The sequence below is a fragment of the Carettochelys insculpta genome, chromosome 26 (assembly GCF_033958435.1).
Source record: "Carettochelys insculpta isolate YL-2023 chromosome 26, ASM3395843v1, whole genome shotgun sequence".
Classification (NCBI taxonomy): Eukaryota; Metazoa; Chordata; order Testudines; family Carettochelyidae; genus Carettochelys; species Carettochelys insculpta.
This window is the reverse complement of record NC_134162.1, coordinates 11,582,161-11,605,566: the sequence shown is the minus strand read 5'-3', so window position 1 is coordinate 11,605,566 and position 23,406 is coordinate 11,582,161. Positions and strand designations below refer to the sequence as shown.

The 23,406-nt window shown below is 42.9% G+C and overlaps 1 protein-coding gene across 1 annotated transcript; it reads left to right on the top strand.

Annotated features, from left to right (window-relative positions):
- Nucleotides 1–3: 3 nt before the first annotated feature.
- Nucleotides 4–22,988, top strand: EIF2D (eukaryotic translation initiation factor 2D). Its single transcript, XM_074977436.1, has 15 exons — nucleotides 4–236; nucleotides 2,248–2,438; nucleotides 3,328–3,411; nucleotides 6,930–7,020; nucleotides 7,826–7,933; nucleotides 11,535–11,824; nucleotides 14,194–14,311; nucleotides 15,317–15,362; nucleotides 16,461–16,564; nucleotides 19,507–19,653; nucleotides 20,597–20,686; nucleotides 21,046–21,141; nucleotides 21,672–21,792; nucleotides 22,439–22,613; nucleotides 22,720–22,988. The coding sequence occupies exons 1-15, from the start codon at nucleotides 181–183 to the stop codon at nucleotides 22,788–22,790; spliced, it is 1,788 nt and encodes a 595-aa protein (XP_074833537.1). The 5' UTR covers nucleotides 4–180; the 3' UTR covers nucleotides 22,791–22,988.
- Nucleotides 22,989–23,406: the final 418 nt, after the last annotated feature.

The window sequence follows — 23,406 nt, the reverse complement described above, 5'->3', positions numbered from 1 at the left end:
GGTGCAGGACTACAGCATGGCTGCTCCCATGAAATGATGCAGCAGAGCTGCAAGCCTGGGACTTAATTCGTGCCTTCACCTTTCCAACATCCTACCTACGCTGCTGGCCCAGTGCCTCTGAGCCTGCTAGGGTTGTGGGTCAGACCCCAAGGGCTGGGACCCTCTCCTTTAGAGTGGATCATGTTTTCCAAGGCTTTCAGGGTGAAGTCCAACACTGCAATCAAAGGGTCTGATAGGTGAGTTATGTTAATTTCCCTCTAGGCTCTCGGTAAGATTTTTCAGGGTAGCTAGCATGATTTCCTTTTTCCTGGCTTGTCTGGTTTAGGGTTATCTCCTTCCCAATAAGTGAACCTAGACTGTAATCTTGTTTTATTTTTGGTAGTTTTAGCATACAAACATTGCCAGATGTAACATATCCAAGGGCCAGTTACACAGTAGCTTTGAAACAGATGGGCTTTAAATGTGGCAGTTTGAGTCATGTTGTGAGTGATATTTTAAAGGCTCCGTCCCTTCTTTTAGCTGGAAAACCTCCCTTACCTAATTTATGCTAGTCTGCAGAAGTGCCTTATTTGTAATATTTTATATGTTGCTACAGTGAATGTATTAGCGCTTAATATTTGAGACACAAGGTGGGTGAGTAACATCTTTTATTGGACCAACTTCTCTTGGCAAAATACTTGGTTTTGAGCTGACATAGAAATTGATCCACTAAAGGATATTACCTCACCCACCGTCGACTACCTGGGACCAGTATGGCTACAACAATATTGCATACTTTAAATATTTGTAATAATACAAAGTCCATTAAGGGCCTTGCTGCTCAAAGTTAGCATCCACTAAGCTCTGTCAGTACTAGAGAGTTTAACTGAGGATTGCCTTCACAGTAAAATAAATGGTTTTACATCAATAATTTATCACTTGGGAGACATAGCAATGACATCGGTTAGCTACACCATGGTTAAAACAGACAGTATCTTGTCTCTGCTGGGATTTTACATTGAGGTCACTATCTCTAAATAGGCTGATTTTTTGTAGTGAAGGCAGCCTAAGGTAACCTGAAAGGCGGCTTGGTGGCTCAGCTCACTATTGCTCAGTACATTCATCTTGTCACTTACACCAGTACAAAGTGAGTGTTGAATTTTATAAATCTGGTTTGCTGTTTTACACCCACTTGGGACTGATGTGAATGACCCCAGATTTAGGACAACAGCAAATCAAGCCTTTGATCTTCTGGTAGATGAATTTTTATTAGCCACTTCACTGATGTAGACTTGTATGTTATTTGCAACTGTTTGAGAATGACTTGAACCTGCAAGGCATATAAAACATGGTGGGGATGGCATGAGACAAAATATAGATTGAAGGAGCAGGAGAAGATAGAGTGAATCTTGCTGACATTAGAACAGTGCAGCTGCTTGTTTGCAACTCTACCACTGCCTAGTAACATGAGTGAGACATATGAAATTAACTGTTGCTAAATGCTCTAACACAGCCATTCTGAACTTTTTCTGACTACTGTACATCCAACAGTCATATTTCTTGGAACTAACCCAAGTTTTGCCTCATTTAAACTGTTTGCTTACAAAAGCAGAGATAAAACAAAAGGGTCACAACAGAGTAACTGAAAAATTGCCTTCATTCTCATATTATCTTTATGAAATTTTAGTTAGTAGGGACTTTGGCTAATGGTTTTTATGTAGCCTGTTGAAAACTGGGCAAATATCTAGATCAGCAGCTCCCAGCCTTTTCACTAGTGCGGATCCCACAATCGCCCCCCACCACAAACCATTCATAGACACCCATCAAAGTCAATTCTAGCTGCTATGTGCACTTCATTATGTGGAAAAGGAAACCACAACATAGCTTTTCGGACAGCAGGTTAATAACATTATTGGAGGATATTTAATTTTAAAATGATTGTAATTTGCAATTTATTTAAAATTTATTTTCTATGATTATTTTTATTTATCTTGCTTTTTTCATGAACCCTCTGCAATATAGGGTCCACAGACCCCAGGTTGGGAACACTGATAGATTAACTGATGTGGTCCCTAGAAGACCTGTGTACTCCCAGGGGTATGCATACTTCTGATGCAGAAGGACTGCCTAGCTAGGATCCCACCTGAGCCCATGCTTCCTTAGACATGACTAGCCTTTGCCTGTCTGTTGTCCTTCTTTAAAAAAAAAAAAAAAAAAAAAAAAAAATCAAAAAAAATCTTGCTTTCCCTCATAGATCTGTCTTTACAGGAGGAAACTGCGTACTGATGTTGCAACAGCCTTTCCCACCCTCAGCAATGAACAGCTGTCAGAACTTATTCCAAACAGAGAGGAACTGAACATCGTCAAACTGTATACTCACAAAGGGGATGCAGTCACAGTGTACGCCAACAACCGGAACCCAGTCCTTTTTGAAGTTGAAAAAGCACTCTATGTAACAGGTACGAGAAATGAAACAGTATATTTCCCAGCCCCTTTTCCCCACAACTGTAACACTGTTATAAAAGTTTCTGGCATTGCCTATCTGTTTAAGGCACTTCTGTACCTCACATTCTTTAATGTATTTGCTCTGATAACAAAATAAACAAGCAGTCATGTCGCACCTTAAAAACTAACACAATAATTCATTAGGTGATGAGCTTTGGTGGGGCAGACCTACTTCTTCAGATCTGTGGGCTCCCTCTCTCTCGCTGTTACTCTTGCCCTTATAAGATCCTTGTAATGGAGGGCAGTGTTATCTCCCATCGTACAGATAGGAAACTGAGGCAGAGAGGGGTGATTCTCCCAGGATCACATTGGAAATCTGGTGTGGAGCAGGCACTTAAAACTAAGTCTCCAGCTAATACCTTAACAGCTGGACCCCACTTCCTTTTGGGCTCCCTTACTGAAATGCACAACTGCCATGTGCCTGAAGTTCAGTCTTCTTTGTGTGCAATTCTGTGCATGAGAGATTGAATTGGCCTGACAGAATATGCTGTTCCATCATTTTTCTCTGCCCAAACAGTGACTTGTCCACATTGTCACAACAATTCAGGTTAAAGCATCCTTAATTTAAAGAAGACAATGTCAAGATATCAATAAATCATCTGTCCATCAAAAACTTGAAAATGAAGTATTTATGTTTTAATTGGTCCATTATGAATGTGTTCTGGCTTGTTATTTTGATGCTCTTGGGTTGTGCAGTCTCATTTTTGAACATCCAGAATAAAAATTGGGAAGTAGCAATCAAGGATGTGCTGCTGTGATTGTATTACGGGGGCTTGACAATGGGGAGCAGCAGCCGCTTGAGAAGTCTGTAATGATTTTTAAAATCTGTTTTCTTTTGGATAGTTTATACTTTGTGGTCCTATCCAGATCTTCTTCCAGCATTCTCAACATGGCCTCCTGTGCTGCAGAAACTAGCTGCTGGAGCAGGTAAGAGGATTAAAACTCAATTAGTTTGCATTACATGTGATTAGTTGACTGGGAAATCCATTCTTCTGGCTTTGAACTTTTTGTAAAGCTCATTTTTCTAGTGAGTGCAGGACAAAATTTTGAAGTGGAAAAAAAAGTCTTACTGTAAGTTGAATGCTCTGAAAGTGGTGGGTTTTTTTTGTCCTTTAAAAAGGAAAAACAATTAGCCACAAGTATTGTTTGTGAACTACATATTCTATATAGGTCTGTCTATTCAAATGCATTGATCCTTCCCATCTGATGGCTGTAGGGTTGAGTTTCTGTCTGTTGCTCTTCATTCATTAGCTAGAAACATATTGATTTAACAGTCATTAGCAGGGGTAGTGAAGTCTGTTTCCTCCATCTGTGGCCTTTGTTGCCATTAATTTTCACAAGGCAACTAAATTTAGTTCCTTTCAGCCTGATTTACTTTAAGGGGCATCTCTCAGTATGCAAATTCATTTGAAGCAAACATCACTCTGAACATGTATTACAGCTGATCCTCTACCCGCTACATTTTGGATTAAGTATTTTTTTTTGGGGGAGGGGGTGTGACATTCAAACTCAGCTCTGTGACTTGGCTGGTGGTCATATCCAAAACAGGGTGTATTTTTTTCCCAAAAGTCCACTGTCAAGGCCATTCAGACTCCATTTTGGACATGGAGAGTCCTGCTATTGAGCTGAAATCTCATTACTGCTCATGAGAGCTTAGTGTCCCCAAATGTTACTCCTGGCTTGACCTCAGACCTAAACCACAAGCCTAAACCTGTTCAGAATCTGAAGGCTGTCTTCTCAGCATGTGTGGGGAGAGTGTCTAGAAGGATCCAGAAGCTGCCTTTCTCCTACCACATAGCCATCTTCAGCTGCAAGCAGGGCTGTTGTGGCATTTGAGGCTCTCTGCTTTGGCTGCCTGCCACTTGCTAGCTGTGGGGTCGGTAGAGAAAGGCAGCCCATGGATTTGTGGCTTGTCACTGAGACAGACTGCTGAGGAGCAAGTCTAGCGAAGGACCTGCTGCAACCTAGTTTGCATGGAGAAAAGCCCATTGGGAGGAGGAGGAGGCTTATTAAAATGGGTTTCAGCCCATTGGTCTGGATTGGCAACCAGACTCCTCAGCTGACTTGTGAGCCGGACCCAAACATGAGAGGATGGCCCTGGACACAGTAGCTGTCAGAGTAGAAAGGAGGAACAGAGAGACAATGGTGTAGATGCTTCAAGAGAGGGGTGAGACTTTACAGCAGCCTCAAGTTTGGGGCAGGGAGCCAACTGGAGTGGAAAACCCAAGGTAGTGCCTCTGTCTTCTATTTCTTCACTTGGTTCAAAGCATTCCACACCTGCCCACTGGGAATTATAGCATTTACTAAGGGCTAGATGTGTTCTGACATGCTATTTGCTTCATCCTACAGCATTGAGACTTTGGTATGGCTCCTCTCCTTGCCCAGGAATTTCACAGATCGATCACTGTTCAGGGGACAAGACTGGATGCCTACTGCAGTGTTAGATTCAAAGAAAGCTGTTGTAGCGGCATGGGAAGAAGGAGTATTAGTCTGCCTTCCACATGTTTATAGAAATCCATGATGCTGCAGTGCAAGGGACCTGCAATAGCCCTATGCAGGTCAGACCACTCAGCTGTCAAGCCTGCTTCTTGCTTCCATCCACATCCAGTATCAGAGGTCTCAGAGGATGGCAAACCTTGAAACCTGCAATGGCACAATGCTGTATTTGGCAAGGAGGAGGTTAATGCTCTCGCTCTCTCTCTATCTCCCCCCTCTCCCTCCCTCCCATGCAGAAGAAAGGTCTTAGCTGCCCTGAGTGCAGATATTGTTGGGTAAGCAGGGCTACTCCAGCTGCGGCTAATTAGGCAATGATCTCTTCTCCCTCAGAAAGCAGTTGGCTGCACTGGCTTGTAGAAGAAGCTAGAGAAACAGTCCTGGAAACACACTCCTTTTATTCCCATGCCCTTATTTTAAAAATGTGGGCTCAAATTGGCTGCCCAAAGTCTTCCTGCTGCGGTGAATTTGATTTAGCAACCAAGTGAATGAAGTCTTTGAACAGTGGAATTAATCCTGTCTGGGTGTTTGAGCTCTGATTTCTTCTTGATGCAGCATTTGCAGTGTCAGTGTGCAGAGCTGGGAGGTTTTGGTGGAGGGCAGTACTTCTGAATCCAAGCTCTGAGGCCAGCTCCAAGGCATTTGGAGAAGGCTTTCTTCCATGCGGAAAATACTCTGCACCCTGTGCCTCAAGTTGCTTTGCCTTTGTGATGGTGTTAGATAAGAAGCTGTGGTCCAGATCCACAAAGTCACTTAGGCTCTTGATGTCCATGGCTTTCAACAGAAGTTAGGCACTTACATACCTTTTGTGAATATGGGCCTGCATGTCGAGGATGCTTCTGTTTTAATAGGATGGTAAAATGGTTTTGTCCAACCTCCATTCCTGTTCTTTAGATTGTGCATAGAAGGGTGAACTAGTTTCAAGTGTAGTAACTGAAGTGGTGGCTGCGCCTCCTTCACTGGCAGCTCTTGTTTTAGGCTTCTGGTTCCTTTGTTTAGTTTTGGTAGATCTGACATTCAGTTTTTAAAGCACCTCAGTGAAAATTGCCTTGGCTCTGAGCCTTCAAGCTAAGCAGCATGTGGCAGATTTTTCCCAACAGACTCAACCACTGTTTCGTTGAATCGTGTGGTGCATTCTAATGATTAACAAAGGAGCCTGGAAGGCATGTCTCCTGGGTTTTAGAGGAGTGTGCGCTAACGAATTAGAAAAAGAAGATCTGAAAGTCAGTACTGCTGGGTGGTACTCCATGATCTTCCACTAATGTGCCTGGTGAATTCAAGAAATCATGTTGTTTTTCAGTTCTTTGACAACCCTGTTTTTCCCTTTGTGGTATAGACTCTGGCATGAAGAGGGAAGGAGTGTTATTCATAGAGAAGTGAAAAAAAATCAACCAGCTTAGTGCAAATATCACAGAAATGTTAATGTATTTTAAGGAACATTCTTCATTTCCATACTGCACTGAAATGTCATGAATCAGACTAGAAAATGTCATTCTGAGCCCAGAAAAATGCCTGGAAGGAAGCCCTGATGTTCTGATAGAAACCTGGGTCATCCTGAGAGAGGAGGTGGGACAGGAGGACTAGAATGTCCCTCATGGTAGCAAACAAATTTAATGACAAGTGACTTTTTATAGAATTCACCTTTCCCTACTAATGCTCTCTTGGAGCCTGATGCTGCCAGCTGCTCAGCACTCAGCCAGGTCTCTTGTTTTCTGGGACATAATATGGGTTCAGTACTATTGAGAATCAGGCTGGTTAGCCCACTGTCTTTGGGAAACAAAGTATTAACTCAGGAGCAGGCAAGCAGGATTTTTTTTTCCAGTGTGTACTTAGCTGTCAGAGTTGTACTTTTTCTGAATAACAGAAAGGCTGGGGATGGAGGAGGTGGTTTGATAGTCACTGGTTTGCAACTGTTGAGCAGATGCTAATGTCTCTGTATTGTTTTACCTCAGATCTAATGCTGCCAGGAGTCATGGTGCCATCTTGTGGTCTTCCTCAGGTACAGCAGGGCACTGTCTGTGCCATTACCCTGGTAGGAAACAGGTACAACTATCTATAGTTTCTCTTACAATGAGGGAAGAAAAGTTGCATTTTTATGCGAGGATTTTGAGGAGGCTTAGGAGAAACCAAATATGAAGGCAAACTCTGAATTTAGGAAATTCTACAAAAATATTTGAAATTTTGATGTGGCGTATCATTAGTGTCTTACAGATTTTGCTTTGGGTGGAAAATGCTGCAGATTGGATGGTTTTGAATCAAAATGCAGTGTTCAATTTATTGTCATGTGCGGGACTGTGTTTTGAAATAGGATAATTGTAAACAAAACAATGAAACTCTGCTCTGAGTTTTGTTTCTTGGAAAGGGGCAATTTTGTATTTTGAAGTTTGCCGGGGGGGTGGCATGGAATTTACCAGTGTTGTGGGAGTGGGTTGGTTCGTTTTGCTCAGTTTACAAGAATGGCCATACTGGGTCAGACTAATGGATCATTTGGCTGGTACCTGATGCTTCTGAGAGAATAAATAAAGGAGAGTGATTTTATGTGATACATCCCCAGTCTTCCAGTCCAACCGTTGGAAAGAAAATGTTAAGAAAGAGCAGCTATCCAGTGACAATTATGCAGGGAACTGTTGGGAAAATAACCTCCATACTAGAGGGGAGTGGGGGATCAGTGTTCAGATGACTTGAAATTGCACTATAAAGAAGATTCAGTGTAATTCTCTCATGGAATAGTAGTCTCCCTTATCGTGGACATTGCAAGAGAAGCCAATATCCTGAGGTGGTCAGGAGTCCTATGTCTGACGTAGTAGGAATACTTTAGTTTGCTTTTTTGTTTTGTTTTTTTTTCCAGAGCCCCAGTAGCAGTAGGGATTGCTGCCATGTCCACTGGAGAGATGCTGGCTGCTGGAATGAAAGGGAAGGGTTTCACCGTGCTACATTCTTACACAGACCACTTATGGTGGGTATCCAGACAATGCTGTAGTATGTCTTAGAAAACAAGATGAGTATAGGGGTCTGCAGTGCTCCCAAGAAGCAGTTGTAGTAATTGGGTCTGCAAATTTACCCAAATAGTGAGCTCTGCTGTGAGAGGGCAGAGTTCATGGAATGCCGCGGTGTCAGATAGTGACTGAAAAAGGTGCAAAAGTGAGTCGGGCAGACTGAACAAGACCGGATGAAAGAGCTATTTCTATAATCAGGACTGTGTTAAGTTCAAGCCTGGTAAAGAGGAAACTGAAAAAATCAATGAGCCAAAATTGGTGTGTCAGAAGCAGCACAATTTGTGGATGACAAAGTGAAAGGCTGGGGTATTCCACACACAGACGTGCCCCTTTTGAGTCTCCAAAGAGAGGGAGAGAGAGACAGGGAGGGAGGTGGGGAAGAATACAGTGGCCATTAGACCAAGCTACCCCCTCATGGTTGCTGCCATCCTCACCATCTCCTGGGGCCCCTGGCCACCTCCTTTCTAATCCCAAGAGATGTTCTCAGACCGGCCCAGAGAGGGCACTAGATGACACTGCCACCATGAGCTAATTGCAGAATACCACCTGAGATTCAAAACTTTGTCATTCCCTTACCTTCTGTTTTGCAAAAATGTGTCCTCATTTTTCTTCTGTATTGTATTTCTTCTCTTTCCTATCCCGATCCTTTATCAGAGAGTGGGTTAGCAAGCCAAGACAGTGTATTTTTAGTGTTGCTGTATGCCTATGACCAGGCGTTGGCAACCAAAATAGGAAAAAGAGCCATTTTTCCTAGTTCTGTAAAAAAAAAAAAAAAAAATCAATAATTCAGGAGCCACAGTGTATGTGAATACGGGAGGGTCCTTAATAAATAGTGTCAAACCAGACTTTTTGTAACTCCTATTTTAAGAACAGTGCACACATTTGTAATGCTACCAATGTTTACTGCAGGATAATCACCAGCTTTGTACATATTCTGGTTCCCCGTACTTTCCACATGCTGTCTTCCTGACTTTCAGTCCTGAACCTTCTCTCTCACTGGAGGCCACTAGAGGGAAGTTATCTATGGTTAGAGATCACATATAGCTTGTGTTTAGATATGACTTGTTCATTTTTGGGCTTTGAGACATTTACCCTTTATCTAAAATAATCAGGAGCAGGAGTTTGGTTTATTTATTTTTTAAAAGTTTGCAATTACAGTGTTTGGAGCCACAAAGAAGTCCTTAAAGAGCTGCAGGTTGCAGACTGCTGCCTGTGATCAAAAAGAGACCACTAAAAGCAGTGCCCTTGCCAGCCCAGGATTTGCAGTGGCTGATAAGACTAGGTGCTGGGTCTTTGTTTTTCCAGCAGGGAGGGTCAACACCAGAGACAGAAGCTGCATTTTCTAACTGTGCTCTTGTTTTCTCTTCTCTTTTGTGTTTGTGACTGGTTTGTTTTGTTTTTGGGGAAGCAAGATTGGACTTTTTAATAACAGCAACAGCCCCTCTCCACTAACCTCATTTCTTTTCCCCAAAAGGATAGCTGCTATCCTTTTTAGTAGCATCAGACAAAGGGGATTTTCCACCTAACATCTTTCTGCCAGTGAAAGGGAACAAGGGATGTTGTTAAAATGAAAACCAGGTTTAATGCTTAACATTTCAAATGCTGTCGCGGGTGTTCCTTTTGTGTGTCTTGGATAAAAAAATTCGTGAGTTTATTTGCCATGGTGCTAATCAAGCTGAGGGTTTCTGTATACCATATCCTTCACCTCTCAACAGTGTTTTATGCTACAGTGACTAGGTGATATTAACATCTTGGACTCTTAGGCTGCATTTATACTGACGCAGAAGGTCGATGGCTGATATGCAATTTTAGTTATGCCAACTGCATACCTAAAATCGACTTTTCAGCTGTCCACTTTGGTGGCTATCTTCATGGCAGAAGGTCAACAGGAGCGCTCCTCCTGTTGACCTTCCTTAATCCTCGTGGCTTGCGCGGAGTTCTGGGGTCAGCTGTCGCTGGAACATTCTGTTTCGTACATGCGCGAAACAGTGCCCTGAAAGATCAAATGTGAGTAGTTGATCTTCCATGGTAAGTGTAGATGTAGGTTTAGGTGGAACAAATGGACCCACAGTTAGTACAGTAAATGGCAGGCTCATATCCCATGGAGCTTGATACTCTTTTGGGGCAATTCATAGATGAAGCCTTTACAGTAGACAGCTGGTCTGCTTTGCTCTATATAGATGTAAAAATTCCCCTGGAACTTATAGAATGAGTAGGGGTTTGCCCTGATGTCCTTTTGTGTGCATGTGCCCATAAATACAAGATATTGGAACTTAATCACTACTGAAAATTATTTGGGCTTAATGGAGTTAAATCACAAACAAATGTGGCCCATTATTGTTATGCTTCACTTGGGTACCTTTCTACTCTGCAGTAGACTTGTGCTGATTTTCATTTAAAGACAAGGATTATGCAAATTTTGACTCAAATCTTCTCTGTGCTGGGACTTTTCCATAACCACTACCCCAGCCAATTGTCATATAAAGCATGTGTTCTGATTAAGCAGATTACTGTGAGCTTTCACTCTTACTCATGTCTACAGAGAGGCACCTGGAGTGTGCTTCCTTATCAGAACTCTTGCAATAACTTGTCTGTATCCCAGTGGCTGGTTTTTGGAGCTCTGTGGCCTGAGGTCAGCTGTGGTGAAAATGTAGTGTCATTGGATGGCTATTTGGCCTACAAGAAATGAAATGGACATGGGTGTCTTGATCAGCCCCTGAAGTTCAAGTACTTGTACCCCAAAATCACCATCACACTTGGCATGAACCATCCAGCTTATTTGGAGTTACAGGTGGGAAGTTGAGGGCTGAATGAGTTCTGGTAGGACAAGGTCACATGCTAGCATTAAGGTTCAGTGTGGGAGAAGTTTGTCCTGATACTGACTGTGTTATTTCTATTCTGTGGATAAATAAGGGGCTTGAGCTGCCTGGAACTAGTGGTCTGGCACTTACCATGGACACAAGTTTCACCACAAGGAATTTTAAAAATCAATATGGTGTATTTGGGGACAGCAAAAACACAATTTGCTGTAGGCTTAATGCTGGCAAGTGATGTTTAGTGGAGCTGGGATTCTGACTGGCCTGCTTTTGGGTGAGATAATAGCAACAAAAACCCCCAGCAGCCAAAAACACCCCGTACAGGGTGAGGCTTAAGAAGTCCAGCCTATTTAGCTTATGGAAAAGAAGGTTAATAAGTGGCTTGCTAGGTCTAGCAGTACCTACATGGGGAGGAGACTTCTGAAAATAGAAAACTCTAATTTTGCAGACAAAGGCATAACCAGCACCAATGGCTATAAAACACAGCCCAATTCAGAGTAGAAATAAGGTGCAAATTTTTTCACAGCAAGTGTAATTAAGAATGGGAACAACTTACTTGGAGCATGGTAGATTCTTCATTTGATGGATCATTGTTTTCTAACTCCATGATTATGTAACAGCTGAGTGGGACTGGAGATGCTTTCTGGCACAGAATGCTTCACAGCTATATGGAGAACCATCCTATATCAAAACAGTGAAGAACTGTCAATAAAGTTGCTTTATGCTTTTCGGTTTTTTTTAAAAGGGGATTTGGAGACAAGTCCAGCCCACCCACAATAGCACCTCTGGTAGCAGAGCCCACAGAGTTGGAAAGCACTGATGATGATGACAAAGATGAGGAGGGACACAAGCCCACGAGCGATCTCGCCATTGCCCCAGCGCTGCAAATGGACATTGGCAATTTGAGCTTGCAGGAGGGAGATGGGTGTGCGAGGCTGATGGAGGAAGAGGAACCTGGTGAGAATGGAGCTGAAGAAATGGCTGAAGATATCACAGAGGTTCAGCTGGAAGTAGAAGATGGCAGAACTCCACAAGGTACTATAGCATGAAAATGAAACCAAGTTGCTGGCACATCTATATTAGATTGCTATGTGTCTGGCCCTAGCAAGACTTACATAAATTCAGCTCACCCTGAGAGCAGCTGCTCAGTTGTTGAACAGTGTGGAACACAGAGCCTGCAATCCTTTGAAAAGCACCATAGTGACCTCTGGTCAGCCAGGGCATTCATGCAGCAAGAGGTGTTTGTGTGTAGTTTGGCTCTGGGGATCCCATGCTGACCTATGAACACCTTTTCCTCAGTCAGCTGGGACTGTCATCATTGTCCCACAGTTTGATGGGCAAGTAGCAATTCCTAGAATCACTGAATACTAGAACTGGATGGGACCTTGAGAGGTCATCAAGTCCAGTCCCCTGTACTCACAAGTCCAAGCACCAGTTAGATCATCCATTGCGTAATCTGCTCTTAAAAATCTCCAATGATGGAGATTCCACAACCTCTGCAGGCAATTTATTCCAGCAAGGAAGGTTTTCCTAATGTCCAACCTAAATCTCCCTTGCTGCAATTTAAGACTTGCTGCTGGACCTCCCCTCAGAGGTTAACAAGAATAATTTTCTCCCTCCTCCTTGTAACACCCGTTTAAGTATTTGAAAATTGTTATATTCCATCTGTCTTCTCTGTTCCAGACTAAAGAAACCCAGTTATTTCAGTCTTCCCTCATAGGTCATATTTTCTAGACCTCTAATCATTTTTATTGTTCTTTTCTGGCATTTCTCCATCTTTCCTGAAATGTGGTGCCGAGAATTGGACACAATACTCCAGTTGAGGCCTAATCCAGTAGCAATCTTATACTATAGCATCTGAGCACATCTGGATATGCTGAATTCTCCTTAACTATAGTGATGTGAAAATTCTCGGCATGCTGCATGGCCTGGGCTCTGTGGAATTTTTTTTTTTTTTTTTTTTTTTTTTTTTTTTAAAAAACTTGCTGGAGCTCACGTAACAGGACAGTCTTTCAATAGAGGACCAAAATTCTTCCCTCCTTGAGTTCCGCTTCTGTTATGAGATGTTTAAATGATTAGGGCATTGAAATGAAAGTCAGGAGATGTGGATTCTATTCCTGGCTCTGCCCTGCACCCTGATACATGATCTCCTCCTTGTATCTCTAGTTCCTCCTCTGCAATATGGGGATAGCGATACTGACCTTTGTAGAGCACTTTGAGTAACTTTTGAATTAGAGTAAGGGTAATTGTTGTAGAAGCAGCTCCAAAAGTTCCAGCTAAAAGGATACCCCCTGTGATGGTGAACTTCAGAATGCATCCTCTGGCATACCAAAGAAAATTTAGTGTTCGAGTACTGTAGTTCATGATGTGGTATAGATAATTAGTCCATTCAGTGAGGGTTTTTTTGGCATGACATGCTTCACAAATATTGCCAAAACATACGTGATGAAAAGAGACACTTACCTCTTGGATAGATAAGGTGAATCTAAGATGGGACTACAGTGTGAGCTGCTAATAATTTTACTGAAAAGTTGTTCTTAAATTTAAGCAATTCCGATATCCCATCGGAAACTAAACAACTTCTCTGTGGCTGTGCACTTCAAAAAAAAAAAAAAAAAATCACCTTAAAGGTCTGTGTTCGTTAGAGCTGTTTCTACACAGTCACAGTTGTCTGGTGGAAGGCTCTTCTGCAGCACTTCTTATAAGTAGTGTCCCTTTCTAGGCTCAAAACATTAATTCTTTGTTTGTCCAAAGTGTGACTTTAAGCAACCTCAGATTAGAAGTAGCTCTCTGCAGAAATGTACATATGTAAACTCCACGCAGACAGTGCATTCCAAACAAACCCCTTAGGAAAAGTTGTTTTTGATGCGATTACAGAATCCACATGCTCAAATTGGCAGAGGGTGACGTCTTGGGAAGTGACTCTCTATTTAACAGGCGATAGTAGGGCTAAGCAATAAGCTTGGTGACAAATTAGAATTTGGCCTATGTATGTTAAAGTGCATTGTATTTAAAACAAACATATGTAATTACTCAGTTCCACTTCATAATAACTCTTAGACCTTTGATATTCCTCCTTCAGTCTGGATGAAACCCTGGACTGGGGAGAGTGGAAGGTGAACACTGTTGTCCTTATGGGGAAACCTTGGGTGAAGGATTTGTTAAATGACTTTCCCAAGGCCACAGAGGGGAGCTGCTATCAGCACTGGGATTAGAATGTACAAGATTTTGCTGTTCAGATGTGTTGAATGTAGTGCAGAAACCAAACTGATTTAACTTTTTAAGGTGCAAACTTAGAGGAATTGGTACAAAGAATAAATATCTGGATGAATGAGAACTCATTCTTCTGCAATTGCTTCTCTTGCTGCACAGAGGCCCATGAGAAATTTCTGTGTTTTCCTCAGAGCGAATGGACGAGTTACTTCATCAGTGTTTTTTTCATGCTCTAAAATGTAAAGTGAAGAAGTCTGAGCTCCCGCTGCTGACCAGCACCTTCCTGCGCAACCACATGTTTTCCTGCTGGTAGGTGGTAGGATGATCATAATGGAGGTTCGCATTGTGGAAGTTATTTGAGATATACATGAAATCACTGTTGGACAGTGAGATATTCAGAGTAAAGCTGATGCATTTCATATAATTCAGTTGTTGATGGTGTATATTTACACTAGAGCTCAACAGATTTGATTGCCAGTCAACTTGGGTTAGCTAATAAGTTTATACATGCAACCCTGAGTGCTCTGCAAGGGAGGATTGTCTCCCTCCATTTCCCTTTTCAAGGGGCCATAAACAGTGAATTCAGTTTAAAAACCAATGGTTCCCAAAGTGGGGTTCCTAGCCCCCTGGAGCTCTCCCTGGAGTTATGAGGGGGTATGTCCCTTGAGGAGTCCCACAGTGGGGATAGAACAGCCTTCTGGCACTTCTGCCCCATGAAGGATGCCATTTTGTTTTCAAAATGGCATAGTTTATGCACTGTGATCTTGCACACACCGTGAGTGAGAGGCCCTGCCAGCCTGGGCATTCTGGCACTTACACATTCAGGACTATACCACAAATTTCAGTTTCAGGGAAAATAAACGGAGTATAATAATAACAGATGGTTTACTTTTGTTCCTTTTCTGAGTCAATTTATTTTCAAATATTTTCAAATAATGAAATTAATCCATTTAATAGAAAAATAACATGAACTTTGTGTGTAAAAACTGAAAGGAATTTGGGAGTTTTAATTGGATGCCAAATGGGCTCTTGGGAGAAGGAGGAAACGGCTGTGTACAGCAGACATGTCCTCTGCAGCATTATGCCTGCCACACTGGAATGGCAGCATTGCCTGTGTTGATTACAAAACTGACAGCATTAGCTGCCAAAATAGGACATTTAACGTCACTTTCCCCATGTGTAATTCATATGAACACTTATGAAGCTTTTAACACAAAGTTGCGAAAACTACATGTATTGTTAATCAGGCAAACATTTGTTTTCCTTAGTTCCAGCTATTTGTTGTAACTCAAAAGTTTTCTTATTAATCTGTAGCCCGGAAGGACAACAATTAGACATAAAGAAATCAAGTTACAAGAAGGTGAGATTTCTTGATGCTTGCTTTATTTATTTTTTTAAAATCTGGTAACAAAGTTCTTGAGCCCCTTTTTCAAGAATCCATTTCCAAAGACCTAGATTGTATTCTGTTCTCTCATCACTTGTTCAGGCCCAGCTCGGTAGACTAATTTGTCTGGAAATCATTTATCTGTCAGATATTGCTTGCTCTGTCTCTTTTTTTCTGTTGGGGGAACCCCAATTGAAGGTGGGGCTCCATTTGGCTAGGCACTGTACATTAAAAGAGTAACAGTCCCCATCCCAAAGAACTTGGGTCCTGTCTAGATCAGAAGATTAATTCAGCTTGACTATACTGCTCAGGAGGGTGAAAAATTCACACTCAGGTGGTGTAATTAAACTGATCTAACATTCCATGTGGATAGCACTAGGCAGATGGAAGAATTACGCTATTGACCCAGCTCCTGCCTCTTGAGGGGGTGGGATTATGAATGCTGGGAAAGAAGCCCACTCACCTGCACAGGTAAAGTGTACACCAAAGTGCTGCAGCTCTCCTGGCCCCAGAATTCAAGCATAGACAATTCAAGTGTGATTATTGCTGTTTTACAAAGCGATGCACAAAGGTAAATGGTGGTTAGCCCAAAGTCACTCTCAACCTGTGGGAGAGCTGGGAATTTGAACCCAGATCTCCTGAGTGCATCTCCAGTGCCTGGTGTGCAAGATGACTCTTCCCCTCTGAGAAACATCTTGCTGTTTTCCTCTTCAGTGATCACATGAGTTTATCAGCTGGTCTCTCGTAGGCTAGAGCAAGGGATGAAAGCATTGCATGCTGCCAGTCATAGGTGACTGAGAAGATCACAAAGCAAATCAGTGGCAGACCCAGTCATGAAGCCTTTGCCATCTTACACTCAACACCATACTGCACTGAGCGTGAAAAAGTGCTACAGTGCGATGATTATGAGAAGTTGGGTGTGTAACTTGTCTTAATGAGTTTTGTCCGACTTCCTGAGCTGCTTGTTCAGATATCCAAGGAGAGACTGGATGGCTTGGGTTCATGGGCAGCCTAAACCCACAAGTCAACATACCTGACTCCATTTTTTCTGACTGACTGTCTTCTCCCCTTTAGCTTTCCAAGTTCCTGCAGCACATGCAGCAGCAGAAAATTGTACAAGTGAAGGAGCTGAACAAAGGGGTGGAGAGTATTGTGGACATAGACTGGAAACACTCCGAGTAAGTTGTTATAAACTTGGTAGAGCTGTGAAATGTTAAAAGACCTTGCTGTTTTTTTTCATATGAGAGAGGGCTGTCCATTTCAGCTCAGTGGTTAGTTTCTATCTCAATTCCCCATTTACTTAGCTTCCACTCAGAGGTGAAAGGCAGGAGGCTGGCTGAGGTGAAGCAAAAGCCAGCAAGGAGTTATGGAAAGATCTGGCAGGACTCCCTGTTGCAATAGGAAAGTACCTGTAAGAAAGCTTAAGGTACATTCACCCCTACCCACACAGTTACAAAGACTGTATACTATCAAATAGCTGCAACATTCCACCCAGGAGATGGGTGAATTGCTCTCTCCTAGCACTTTGCATGCCTAGAGTGCAAAGCACATTACAAAAGGAGGTAAGTAACATTATCTACAATTTGCAGATGGGGAATGTAAGGCTCAGAGCCTCATTTGACATGTCTGCTTCAAGTGGGTTAGGTTTGACTGTGAAGTTATATACAGTAAGGTCTCAGAGTAGGCAAACCCAGAGTACGCGACCCCGCTCTTATGTGGCTGACCCCCTGTTCCTACAGTAAACCCTGGAAATGCACGATTTCCAGTTGTGCTTAACTCGCTCCCCCCAGCCCTGGCTCAGTGCCCCCCCCCCCCCCGGCTCCGCATGGCCCGGGCTCAGCCCCCTGCCCTCAACTCCTCTCACCATCCGCACATGGCTCTAGTTCTAGCTCACCACCTCTCAGGCGCGACTCTGGCTCAATGTCCCCAGCCCCAGCTCACACCCTACCACCATACCCAGCTCTGGCTAAACGCCCCGCCACCTCTCTGCTCTGATTCACACCCTCCGTGCGCAGCCCTGGTTCCATTCTCCTGCCCCAGTTCAAGCCCCTTGTGCATGGCCCCAGTTCCATCCTCCTGCCCTGGTTCAACCCCCCAGTTCAGGCCCCCCCCCATTCAAACTCCCCACGGGTGGCTCCAGCTCAACAACCCCCCCCCAGTCCCAACCCACTGCCAGGCTTAACCCTCCCCAGCTGCCCCCGACCCCAAGACTTACCTTTCTGCTGCTTCTCCAGCTGTAGAACATGTGTTCCACTGGGGGAAAAGCTGGACCCACACTTACATGAAGTTCGGGTTATGTGAGGGTGCATGGAACTCAAGGGTCTTCTGCATTAACATGAAAGATGTTGGAGCAATACCTGTTGCTATAGACTTGAAGTTCAGAAGGGATGATTAGCTCTGTCAGTCTGATCTCCTGCATAACACAGGCCATTAAATTTCTCCCAGTTATCTAGCTCCCTAACTTGTCTGGCTAATCTCTAGCCTCAAGATCATCATTCATCCATTCTTGGTTTGAGGACCTCAAGAGATGGGAGAATCCACCACTTCCCCTGGTAGTTTCAGTGGCTAATCACATTTCCTGGTAAACAATTGTGCCTTATTTCGTTTGAATTTGTCTGGCTTCAGTTGCCAATCATTAATTTTTTGGTTCTGCCTTTCTCTATCAACTAAAAGCCCTTTAGCACCTGGTATTTTCCTGCCCTGAAAGTTCTTAAACACTCACGAGGTCTTCTGTGTTGTCTTTTGGATAAAATAAAAAAATTAAGTCTTAGTGTTACGGATTTTCTCTTGTGCTTGAATAATTTTTGTGGCTGTTTTCTGCACCTGCTCCAATTTTTTCAACATCCTTATTATGCTGTGGACCAGACCTGGGCAATCCACCTGCAGGTTTTCTAAACATCTTGGATGCAATGCAGTGCTGAAATTTGCACCTTCAGGGCATCTATCTTTTTCAGTATGTCCACTGGCTTGCACTTCTTGCACCAGAAATCCGTCCTGTCTGTGGCAGAAAGAAAACAGAATACATCCCAGGCAGCCCCCACAGTTGTTCTTTTGGTGATGAATTCTCCTGTGGTGTAGAGCCATACTTACAGGAGAAAAAAACACTTTCCTTCATTATTGGTCTTCAAAAGTTCGCCGGGTAATGAATTTAAATACTAGTGATTGTGTAGGCCCACCCTTTCTCAGTCATTACTCATATTTCAAATATTGGCTCTGATCGAAGCCCCAGAAGTTTGAGCATTACGCTCCTCTCACACAAGCAGACAGGTGTCTCTCACCTGCCCCGTTTGGGTTCTAAAACCCCAGACATGTGACCCACAGACAGACCAAACGTGCAGCTATCTCCAAGTGGAGGATCTAGGGCTGCTGTCTCTAACCTTAAGAAGCAAGAGACCTCTAAATAGCTGAGACGTGGCATATTGGTTTAGCAGAGTGAAATTCAGCACTTGCTTCTGATGGATGGCATTCTTGTCGATATGGGTATTCTGTAACCTTAAGCTTTTATATTTAAAAAAGTAGAGGAAAAATAGTTCCTACCTTTTTAGTACACTGGGTATTGAGTAGAAATTTGTGGACAGTTGCTTCTCTTGTGTATGCATGTGTGCATGGGGGGGGTGATTCTTTCATATAGAAAAAGGCAGAGTAATTTCATAAAGAAAGCATAATTGTATCCACACCGCAATGCGCATTGGGACTTAGGGACAAGTTAGTATCTAAAGCCACTCTGACTCTTTAAAACATTCTTTTGAAGTAATAGGAAAAGTGTTCAGGACTCAAGCCTGGGCTGAGGAGCTGTGCTGGCTATCAGTAAGGCAGCAGGACCCAGTCAGGATGCTAGCTCAAAACAAGTCTTGACCATTGCTGCTGATTTTCAGAGTCAGGCACCTCACAGAAGATGTGCAGGTGAGGAGCAACAGCCAGGCCTACAGTGGTGCCAGCTGCAGTGCGCAGAGGAGGGGAGAGAGTGTGTGGGCTGAGATGCCGGTTGTAGGAGAACTGTCAGACTGCTGAGAAGCTGACAGCTAGTGTAAGAGCTAATCCGTCCCCCATCCTTCCTCATCCCGGATGGAAACTATTGTGAAACTGAGCTCCCTCTGGTGTTTTCTCCACTGCATTTCAGCATTAAGTCATTTATTGTCCCTGAAGCACCAACTGCCCAAGAGAGTAAAAGTGAAGACGGAGAGCAGAGGTACCACCCTCCTGAAATCGTACCACTTTACGGTGTCTCCAACAAAATGGCTCCACTTTTCCAGGAGTCTGGACACAAGTAAGTGCTGGGAAGATGGGAAAACCTTCATTAGCAAAGGAAATGGGCTGGCGTGCTAAGCCAGCAGTGAGAGGGGAGGTGTGGAGAGAAGACATACACGAGGTGTTAAGGGGAGTGGTGACAGTTAAGTAGTCAGCATTCTTTCCTCTGTCAGTATTGAAGCAATGTCAGAGCATGTGGCTCTGGCTCTTGGGGTGATGGGAAGAACAATTAAGGCCCTGAGTCTTAGTCACCAGAGAATTCTTTAGAACTGTATCAGTGCAAGTGTGATACCTCCTGTCACCTGGGCAAATTGCAGAACAGGTATTTACCGTCTACTTCTCAGTTACCTTGGAACTTCTAAGGAGATAGCGTGGTCTGCCTTACTAGCTGAGGAGAGTTGTCATGTGCTCTTAAACAGTTGCCTTGTTATCCTCTGGCGTGAAATTCTGTGCATAATACCACAAATCTCAACCTAGCAGAGGGGACTGAGATGACATTAGTCACTTTTGCACTCCTCATTCAGGCCTGGATCAGCATACTGTTGTAATTTACATAGCCCTTGGAAGTAGCCTGGGCACTTCAAGTGCAAGGTAACATCGGAACAGCCACACTTGGTGAGAGCAAAGGTCCATCTAGCTGAGTATCTTGTCTTCCAATAGTGGCCAGTGCCAGATGCCTGAGAGGGAGTGAACGGAACAGGTCATCATTGAGTGATTCCCTCTCCTGACATCCATTCTCAGCCTGTGACAAACAGAGGGTAGGGACACCATTCCTACCCATCCTGGTGAATAAGTATTGATGGACCTAATGCCCAGGAATTTGTGTCGTTCTTTTTTCAATCTTGTTAAAGTCCTGGTCTTCATAACATCCTTTGGCAAAATACTGTAGAAGAGCCAAATGTTAGCACTGTTTTCAGAATACCTTATTAATCCACCCTAGTGAAGATTTCCTCCTTCTATAGGAAAGGCAGCATCCTCTCCAGCAGCGATGTGAGAGACATCATCATCAGCTATGTAAAAATCAATGAGTTGGTTGATGAAACAAACAAGAAGTGAGTAGAAGTAAATTTTCTTTGTGCATCTGTTTTCACTAGTCAAACTGAGTGCAGGACAACACATTAGTTTACTGAAAAAAAATCTAGTAATAACAAATATATTAAAATTGACATGATGGACCAATTTACCCAACTACAGGACAAGCACACTGGACTTGTTTGGAGGCCAGTTGTAGCTTTTAAAGTAATCTTTCAGCAAGTGTGTGGGAGCTGAAACAAATTGACCGTTAATCATGCACCTGTCGTTGAAACAACCACAAGAAGTTGCATGCTTGACCGAGACTATAGGCCTTATTTACACGTATCTGGGAAGAGATGGGAGTGGATTCCTATCTAATCAGCTTGTTCTATTATAGCTTTGTCAAGGTGAATCCAATCTTGTGTGACTGCCTTTTGGATAAATCGGAGAAAGACGAGATCTTGAAGCTCAAATGGGATCATCTCATCAGCAGGTGATTTATGTTGTTTCCTAGAATATTAGGGTTGGAAGAAACTTCAGGAGGTCAGTTGCTTTAACATTTGCAGAGTTGGAGTCAGCACTGGGCTTTTCCTTCACATAGAGTTAGACATAACTAGACTATTAAGTCCTGAAGTAGGCAATAACTTCCTCATGGTCAACATAAAATACTTACAGCTAAACTTTAACTTGTATCGAGTTTAGTAGACACAGTTTTAGTCATTTAAGTTCCATTCTGTCCAGCCACCTTGCAATGACTTGTAACGTCATAGAAATGTCATGTGTTTTTCGATAAGCATTCACAAGGCAAGTCTAACAGAACCTAGTTCTGTATGTACATACAAAAATCTATCATCTAGAATGTTGTTAAACTTATATTAGAATGGTCTTAAACATACGCATTCAGAACTTGGAGACACCTCATCACTCCCATGGTCTACAGATCTGTGGAATTCCAGATTTAATGAAGCAATATTGTGAATCCTGCTGGACTGAGAAACTAAACTCAAACCTTACCTTTCTCAGGTGTCTGGAACAAATGCAGCCATACCACCAAGTGACATTTTTTGGACAGGAACCAATTGTGAGGAAAGGAAACCTTCATCCCATTGACATAACCATCGCACAAAGATCATCAAATAAAAAGGTAAAGGCAGAGAGACTAGGGAAGAACTGTGCTGATGATTAACCCTTCTTTGTGTCGTCTTCCATGCTGGAGGCATTCAGCTTTTTTAGGATGACGACTGTCCTGGGGTTCTGATCTTCTGCATAGCCAATCTTGCCCCTTGCCAAGGAGAAGCAGAGGGTGAGGCATGGGTCATAGTACCCTGGGCAGCTGGGAAAGGGCTACAACTTGGCATAAGATTTTAGTATGGTTCTGTGTTAATGAGCACCTTCTGTCAGTCAGCCCTGCAGGTTAGAACTCTCTTACATTGCTTAACATAGCCCTGGCACTGTCATTATCAAGCGTTTTCTAAAGACCATGGCACATCAAGCACATTACATTGTGTTTAAGTGCAAACAAATGACTGCATTTGTGTACACATGGGGAGAATTCTTTGATACTTTCTGTCCAGTTCTGTGTAGGTGGCAGGGAGGATTATAAATGAGAACTGATTTGTGTTGAAGTGGTCGGATTTTGTATGAGACCCTTTTTGACACTAATGGGGAATCTCTCAAAGCACAGTTTGAATCAGAAGAGTAAGACAGGGTCCTCCTGACTGCTGTTTTTACATAGGTGGTGTAAATCCAGACAGTGAAAATGTACTTGTCACAATGGCTAACATCCACAGGTGACCATCGTTAAGAACCTTGAACTGTATGGCCTAGATCCACAGTTAGTTGCCAACACTCTCCAGCAAAAAGTACAGGCCAGCGCCACTGTTAATCCACTGCCTGGGGCGAAGGACAGAGTTCAGGTCCAGATACAAGGCAACCAAATCAACCATCTTGCCAAGTTGTTGCTCGGTGAGTTCCAGAGGACACGGCTTGTATTAGTTATAAAAGGTAAATGTTTTGTTTATAAAACCTAGCTCTGGGATGTACTTAAATCAAACTCTTGGTTATATTGCAGAGGAATACCAGCTACCTCGGAAATATATTCAAGGGCTGCAGAAGGCACCAAAGCTTAGCAGGAAGAAGTAAATGCATTTAGGATAAGAAACATTCAAAATTCATTATTTATACTCAGTTCTAGCTACAGCTGAGGGGAGAAAATCCTAGCCCCATTTAAGTCAATGGGAGTTTTGCTGTAGATTTCCATGAGTTCAGGATTTCATCCAAAAAGTGGAATTGCTTTAACTGTTTAAATATTTTTAAAAAAAAAATAAAGATCTCAGTAGTCTTCAACCTTTGTCCTTTTTCAGATGTTTTACTCACCCATGCCAATGGGTTACCACATTTCTGGCTCATGAATTAATGTTTAGTCTACTGAGTTTGTATGACAACATGTGTGTTACCAGACTTTTTTGGGAAGTTAATGAAAGCAAACTAAACAAAAGCCAATTCCAGCACATTATGTCCTAGAATTCCTACCTCTGATGGTTCAAAAAGCAAATGTTCTCAGTTGTCAGCATCCCTTTCAAAACTAGTATCTTTCCAGGGTTACTAAAACCACACACGAGCTAAGTGAGAAATAAACTAGGGTTATTTCCTCCTTCAACTGAACTGTGCTAAACCTGTGTGGGCCCAACTCCTACAAGGAAATGCAAAATACAAATACAAAATGGGATTGTTCTTTAAGGCTGTTCTTGCAGTAAGC